Below are 7,849 nucleotides of genomic sequence, written 5' to 3'. Positions count from 1 at the left end.
CCCGCCTTGGCCACTGCTGGCGGCCAGAGCTGCCTCGGGAATTGGCTTCGGCTCTGCTGAAATTAATTACTCCTAAAAGGCACCGGGTTTGACCAAGTCGGCGCTTAGCCGGGCTGTCGGAGCGGCAGCCTTCCCGGGGATCCCCGCGCAAGTGGCTTTTTCCCATAAAGTCAGAAGACGTGCTGCAAACGAGAGGTTTTGGTGGACCGCGGGCGTTCCGCAGAGCGGTTTTGGAGTGAAACCGCTGTGAAGATGCCTCGTGCTTCCACGGTGGCTCCGGAGGTGATCCCGGCCGGCCGGTACCGCCGCTCCCTCCGTGCCCCTCGGCTCGCAGTGCTCCTCCATCCTTGACGTATCCCTCTCTTTTCCGCAGGGCAAGATGACTGGAACGGAACCCGTCCCTCCCTGAAGGCCCCTCCGGCCAGGCCAGTGAAGGGGGCCTACAGAGAGCACCCATACGGACGTTATTAAAAAACAAACATGAGGGAAAAATATCAGTTATGAGCAAACAGTTGTTACTGATTCTTGTATCTCCCGGGATTCCCGTTGCTTTACCCACACCAGACAAGTAATTGTCTAACTGTTTTTCTTCGTGGCCCTTTTTCTCCCACTCCATCCTCACCCTGCATTCTGGCTTCTGTACGTAGTATTTTAAAATGAGTTAAATAGATTTAGAGGACCGACTTTAATTTTTTTTTTTTTTTAAGTGTGTTTAGATGGCTTTTCTTTCTTTGTTGTTTAGGTAAACACAACTGTACCTTTTTTTTAATAAAAAAAAAAAAGTTGAGTTAAAAATGTTAGTTTCAAAAGTGACATGCTTTGCTTAGCAGTTATGAAATTAAGGTTTTGTTAACCTTTTAAGTTTGGTTTTAAGGAACCCATAAAAGTTGTAGTTGCAGAATCCCAAAGTAGGCTACATTTCAAAATTCAGGGCTGTTTTTAAGAATTAAAATCATAATGTAACGGTAGTAGCTGCCACCGTTTAAAAGTAACCTCAGACGTCAAAAACTTTCCTTAAAAGCAGATTGCTGGTGAATCTTAAGTTTAAATTTTAATACGAAGGATCCTCAAACAAATTAAATAGCATTTTTTTAAAGGTAATTGACTTAAAAGAAAAAAAAAAAAATTAGGTTTATAAAATTGACTTTTTCTTATGTGGGTTTTGAAATCTAGCCCCGAACATGCGGTGTTGAGAGATGCTTGGGAAGCAGATTTTTCCAGTGTAAAGGGGTTCTTAGTTTGGTTCTGTATGAAGAACTTTTAAGGGAAAAACACATTAAAGCATGGCTCTAATTGCCCAGTGTTTGATATTAGAAAACAGAGTATTACGTGAGCAGGTCTGAACTCTGTAAAAATTCCAGTCTTCTCATTTTTATAGTGATTGGGGCGGATAATACAGTGGAAGTTTAAAACTGACGCAATTGTCAATATTAGCACTCCCATTGACTTGTTCAAGTGTATCTCAACACTAGCTTTGCATAAAAAGGGACACTGCAGCTGAAAAAATGAGGAAAAATTTCACTTTGTACATAGGATAAAGTCCTAATTGGATTTGTACACTGTCCTCCCACTCTGTTCTTGAAGATTAAATGCTACATGTGTAAGTCTGCCTAAATAGGTAGCTAAAACTTGTCAAAATGTCTGCCGCAGTTTGTCAATAAAGTTTAGTCCTTTTTTAATCAAAGTAAATGTGATGAATTGTCATTTTTTTTTTGTTGAGCAATAAAATAGCTATTTTTTTCCAAATAGATTTAAATTAATGCTAAAGCTAATTGTCTTTTTAAAACATGGAGACATTCTAAAAATGGTGTTTTTTGTAATTCTCACCAAAAGTTGATGAAGCTCGTTGAAGGAGCTTAATTTTTATTTTTATTTGTATTTTTTTAATAAAAAAAAAAGGAAAAAAGAAAAATTGTTTTTCACCCCCTGGAAGTTGTTGAAAGCAGTTTGATCCTGGACGATGGCAGAAATCTGACTTCTGTTTGCTGGAAAGCGTTTATGGTTCTTTGCTGAATTACCGATTCAGATTTCAGGTGGCCTCCCAGAGTGTTCCAGGCTGCGGACTCCAGATTGAGTCTGAAATGGCTGGTTTAAATGTAGCGTGACAAAACGAACGCTAAAAAACTCCGAGGCTTAAGCTGCCACCGGGAGGAAAAGGAAACTTGCTTTCTGCTTTATGTAAACGCCCCTAACCCCCTTGGCTAAGATGATGCCTTTCCTACTTTACCGTAGTTTTTACTTGGAAAGCCGCTTAAAAATGTATCTTTGTTTGAGAAGGGTGCTGCAGTTGCTCCTCATATCCTTCTGAGAGGGTGTGTATATATGTGTGTATATATATATAATATAATAGTTTAAATTAAACTGCTTCTTAGAGATATGAAAAATGGTTTGTATTTCCCATCTGCCAAATGAATCTGGCATTCTAGGGGGAGAGAATTAAACTGCTCGGGGGTGAAAAATAGAGGATTAGGAACCAAACTGCGCGTAGCAGTGCATGATTGAGGGGAATACTTTAAAACAAAAAGTTGTATTTGTAGATTGTTATTAAAGTGTAAATAACTGAATTTTCAACGATGGTTTGGAGTCAGCTTTCAGGGCATAATGTCTTGCTTGATGAAAAGATCACCCTATGCCCCCCTTTTAAAGGAAAATTATCGCAGGAGAATCAGGATGTGTAAAGCTAACATGCATCGCAAAACCCAAAAGGTAACCTAAATGTCTGATTTTAATAGCACATTTCTCTTTTACATAAACTGTGACGGCAACTTGCATAAACTTTATTGAAACAAGTCTTCGAGTGTTAATTTTAATGTAAAAATTTGAAAAAAAAAAAAAAATGTTTAAAATAAACATTTAAAAAAAACCACGTGCTTCTGCATAAATTAGCGATAACTTTAATACTGTGCCCTTTGAAAATGCACCGTAATGTAATGTGGGCAAAAAAGGAATCGGCAAGCTTAAATATCAGAAGATGTAAAATGACAACGAATATAGATAGTCCTGCTACTGCCAAAAAAAAAAAAAAAGAAAATTCTGCTCAGTTATTTAAAAATGTAAAATGATGGCCCGTTTCAGACCCCAGTATTGATATTTACTGTGAAATGTTCAAAGCTCAGCTTAAGTTGCATGTTTTCCTTCCTGTGTAATTGCATGCAGGACTCTTTTCTTTTTTTTTTTTTTTTTTTTTTTTTTTCTTTTTTTGTTTTTCTTTTTCTTTTGATCTGGGCTTGCGTTAGGGAGACTCACGAATGTCTTCAATTTGCAGGAGTCGAGAGTACGTCGCTGTGAATCACTTGGGTGAAGATGAGCAGGGGCAACGCGCGGTGGGTAAGTTTGTTTATTTTTGCAAGCTGCTGACATGTTCTCTGTGGGAGGGGAAGCGAGAAATTTCCTTTTCCTTCCTCCTGCAGGGCGGCTGTCATCGCGCTGGGGTGACCCCGCTCTAAAGCCACCCCCGTTTCCCCCCCCGACACGCACACACACACACCCCCTCCGGGGGCACCCCGCAGGGTGAGGACTGGGAAGGGCTCCGTATCTCCCCTTCCCGGCTGATGCAAGGTTTGCTCATCGCTGCTGCCGCCTCCCCAGGGTCACCCTGCTGCGGGGCAGGTGACGCTGGCGGTGTCACCTCCCCTTCCAGATTCAACCCTCTCTGCAGGGATGGAGCTTTTCTTTTTTTGTTTTTTTTTTTCTTTTGATCTGGGCTTGCGTTAGGGAGACTCACGAATGTCTTCAATTTGCAGGAGTCGAGAGTACGTCGCTGTGAATCACTTGGGTGAAGATGAGCAGGGGCAACGCGCGGTGGGTAAGTTTGTTTATTTTTGCAAGCTGCTGACATGTTCTCTGTGGGAGGGGGGGGCGGCACCATCTGAGCTGCTAAATTGAAGCCGTTCTTTACATACCCACAAATAAATTACCCTTGCGAAAGGCCGGTTCCGTGGCTGACGCTCCTGCAGAGGTCACGGTGTGGAGGAGGCTCCGGTGCGTACCTGCGTAGAGCTCTCCCACCGAGACCCCGCGGAGAAGGAGGATTAAGTGGATTTGAAAAGAGAGGGAAATGTGAGATCTGTCCCGTGGTACCCGACAGATGCTGGTCTTCAGCAGAGAGCTCTCAGCCACGGGGTAGCGTTGAAGTTGTCGTTACCCCATGCTCCGGAAACAGAGCAGCCCGAGGAACGGCTCGATAGGAATTCCTATAGGAGTCGGTAATGCGTTAAAATTATAGACTGCGGATTTTAGACCACATGGGTTCTACCCCTTCCACCCCCCCGAGTCGATGGGCTCTGAAATGTGATCTGGCTGTTCTTTTTATGGCTTTTTTTTTTTTTTTTTTTAATCTGATGGCATTGCCAGAGACGGTTCGGGCAGTGGTCCTGCCCGCCTGCCTGGGGGGTGTTTAGCGCGGAGCCGTGCGGGGCTGCATGCCTGCTGAGCACCCTGAGCCCTCGGGGAGGGCTGACGGACCCCCAGCACCTTTGGGTGCTGGTGCTGATCAGCACCCACAGTGGCAGAACTCCCTCTGGCGGCTGCTCCGGCCCCGCTGCCTTGCTTGTTTTCCTATAAATACCTTAATAAATGCAGGCGAGCGCTTGCAAACCGAGCGGTACCTCGGTTGGGGAGATAATCACGCATGGGTGGAGTGACCTGCTTACACAGCAAGGACACGTCTCCCCCCAGGCCCAAAGGCAGCAGCCGTAAGCGTTTCCTTTGGGGACAGCTAATCGCTTTCTCTCGAATCTCGAGATCGCTGAAAGTCGGAGCTCCATAAATAAAAGAACAAAGAAATAAACCCTCGGAACGCTGAAGAAGTCTAACGGCTTCAAAAGACAACGGTGAAAAGCCCTGGGCATAGGACATAGAAGGACATAAGTCTTATTTTATATGGAATTGTAAAGCTACCAAACGAGCTTCTCTTATCTTAGAGGAGAATTAGGAACGAGAAAGCGGTAATACGTGGAAATGCTGCAAGAGAGTGAGAGATTACCCTCAATTCTTTGACTTTAACTTGAAAATTGGATGCGTAGTTTTCTGCTAGGGGAAATCATAACGTGTTGGATTTGTGGTCTGTTTATCGAATGCATCTTCATTTACAATGTAATTGGAACATCAATTTATATGGTGTTGTAGCGATCTTTCCCATTTCTTTCTTAATAGGCACAGCTTTTATATCAAGCGGAAAAGATTTGATAGAGATCATCTATTATGATGCAGTTTTTTACCAGTAGAAGTGGATCTTGTGACACTGCCTTTGGAGTAACGCAGCTTGCTTGTGCATTGCATTTGTTGCACGGTTATGTGAAAGATTTTCATGTTAATGGAGGAATGTAAACCCTAATATATTGAAAATAACTGTATATGCCAAAAGTATTTTGAAAACATGCCCCGCGTCAAACATCTTCCTCCCTCTCATAGCATTACTATGTTCAGATTTTAGCCTAGAGTCTGCAAAAGCTAATTTGAGATTCCAAAATAGCCATCGGCATCGGATGTGTCTCTCAAGGATGCTCTAATTAGCCAGACATTCCGGGGGTGATACAGGACTCGCTGAAATTTCTGAGGGGTAGAGATTCCTTTGAGTACTGAAGTCTGAGTCACCGAAATAACCTTCCCTTTTCTCCTGACACACGGAGCCACTGGAGGTGGCGTTCTGCTGGCTGTGAGCTAACGAGCGCCAGCGATCTTTCATCTCCCCGTTTCCCCAAAGGGCTAATCCACATCTGATTATTTGTAGGATTTTGGTAAAGACCATAAACAGGATAAAGGCCCCCGTTGTGTTTGGTCCCGTACAACAGTGTGATGTGCAGCAGCAGTCACGACTCCTCTGTGGAAGTGTTTCCCAACAATACCGTTCTTTTGCAAGAGCCGCTGGGCTCTGGAAACATCCTCCTGCTGCAGAGCGCTCCCGTCTTCTCTGGCTCTGGGTACCCGCAGCTTCTTCGGCCTCTAGTCCAGCCCTGGCTGTCCTTCCTCGGAGCTGGCACCAACCTGGGCTTTACGCTTCCTCGGTGAGGTCCTGCCGTGCCTCGCGGTTCACGGCCAGTGTCTTGGACCGCAACAGGAGGGTGAAACTGAGCTTGCAGGACAGATGCTCCAACTGGTATTTTGCAGAGATGGCCCCAGCGGCTTTTCCTGGAAGGTGACTGGCATACCCTGCCCGTTCCTCACCCCTGGTTTCAAGTTGCTGTTGGGATTAATAAATAAAGCAATGGCTACAAGCTTTATTTTATAGCTTACCGGTGGTATTTTTATGTTTAACTTAAAACGCTGTGCCTTCAGTAAGGCTGAGACATTACCTTTATATGGCCCTCTGTAAAACTGCGTAGTTGGTAACTTGGGTTTAAGAGCACAGCTGGATTCCCTGTGCAGCTGTTAAAGCAGATGATTCTTTTTGTACAAAATGAGTTTTTGAATTTGTATGAGAGAGCATCTGTCACGAACAGAGCCAAGAAAAACCATGGAAATGTGCGCGTCTTCCCTTCCTCAACCCTTGTCGCTGCTCTCCGCAAGAACTCTTGGGCGCAGGGGGATTCCTGCAGCCTGCGAGAGACCCTCCCCGCGGCCCCGGAGGAGGAGACGGGCTCTGACCCCTCTGCTGGGAGGCGCAGAGGAGAACGGGCACTGCTGCTGACGCGGCTCTTCTCTCCACAACTACATATGGTGCTTTTGGGGACGAAGAGGGGGCTTAGGGAAATTCTTCTTTAATTGATAAACCTATAATGTCTCGGATGAGACGTGGGACACGTGCCCCGTTTGTAAGCTTTGAGGGGGAGGAATTTCTGCAGGCGAGTCAGGGCCCCCGGGAGATCCCATCTCGAATGTAGATGTTCCTCCTCCTTTTTTCTACTCGGGAAGCTCAGCTCCTCTGAGCACAGAGCAGAAACCTCTGCTGTTATTGCTCAGTTGAGCCTTCCGTCGCTCCCATATGTTTTAATAGAAATGTTTGTTTCTGTGCTCGTTTTGCTCCTTTGGCAAAGTGGGATGAATCTCCAACGAGCTGATTTCTGACATGATAAAGGAACACAGTTAAGACACCGTTGGCTTTGCTGTGGCTGGGAAATCGGAACCTGCCAGCTCTTGGTGAGTGTTGGAGAACTCCGGAGCCCCTCTCGGCTGCCGCAAACGCTGGAGAGCAGCAACTGTGTGTCAGAGTACTGAAATATAAATTGTTTTCCAATGAAGCTGTTACTTTTGCCGCTGGTTTTAGAACCAAATATGACCAAAGGCTCGTACATGGTGTTGCAGACGCAATCCTGGTTTTAACCTGACATCCGTACATCCTACCTGTTACCTTTATAGTTGTACTTGGAAGATTCTGTTAAAACTGCAGGTGTCCGGATACTCCTGGGTTTTGATGGCTCTGCACATTGTAGGTTTCCAAACCAGTAAGAAATGAAACATTGGCCTTGTGAAAGTTCACTAATTGTAGAGATGGCGTTGCCTCCAGCCCTGGCAGGGGTGGTTCTCGGGGTTGTATAATGCTCCATCTGTACTGAAGCATCAAACACCCACAAGTTAAGGAAATCAACGGAAAATACTGAGTGTGGTTGGTAACGCCGGTGAAAACTGCTCCAGGTGAATCACAGCATTAAAATAACTTGTATAGGAAACTGGCAAGCTCTTCTGTGGCTGGTATTTGGCGAGAAGTGTTCAACAGATGTTGACAATGATTAGTCATTCCCTATAATAAAGGTTTAACGTGGAAATTTTTTTTATTTTTTTTTTCCTGGCTTTCAAAGGCATGTGGGTTTGTTTTTTTTTTTCTCTCTTGTTTCTCTTCCTGCTGCAGAGTTGCTGTTTGTGGGGAGGTGGAGTTGGGGAGGGGGCTCGGCCCCGGGGGAAGGTGACGGGG

The 7,849-nt window shown here is 44.9% G+C and overlaps 1 protein-coding gene across 1 annotated transcript in view; it reads left to right on the top strand.

Annotated features, from left to right (window-relative positions):
• KHDRBS1 (KH domain containing, RNA binding, signal transduction associated 1) overlaps window positions 1-1,679 on the top strand; it is a 16,321-nt gene extending 14,642 nt beyond the window's left edge. The window contains exon 9 of the mRNA XM_009884536.1: window positions 374-1,679. Coding sequence (XP_009882838.1) covers window positions 374-471 — 98 coding nt within the window. The 3' untranslated portion in view covers window positions 472-1,679. The remainder of the gene's footprint in view (window positions 1-373) is intronic.
• Window positions 1,680-7,849: the final 6,170 nt, after the last annotated feature.

The sequence above is a fragment of the Charadrius vociferus genome, unplaced genomic scaffold, assembly GCF_000708025.1.
Source record: "Charadrius vociferus isolate BGI_N301 unplaced genomic scaffold, ASM70802v2 scaffold1485, whole genome shotgun sequence".
In the NCBI taxonomy this organism is placed as follows: Eukaryota; Metazoa; Chordata; class Aves; order Charadriiformes; family Charadriidae; genus Charadrius; species Charadrius vociferus.
The sequence above is the reverse complement of the archived record's forward strand: the minus strand, read 5'-3'. Positions and strand labels throughout refer to the sequence as shown.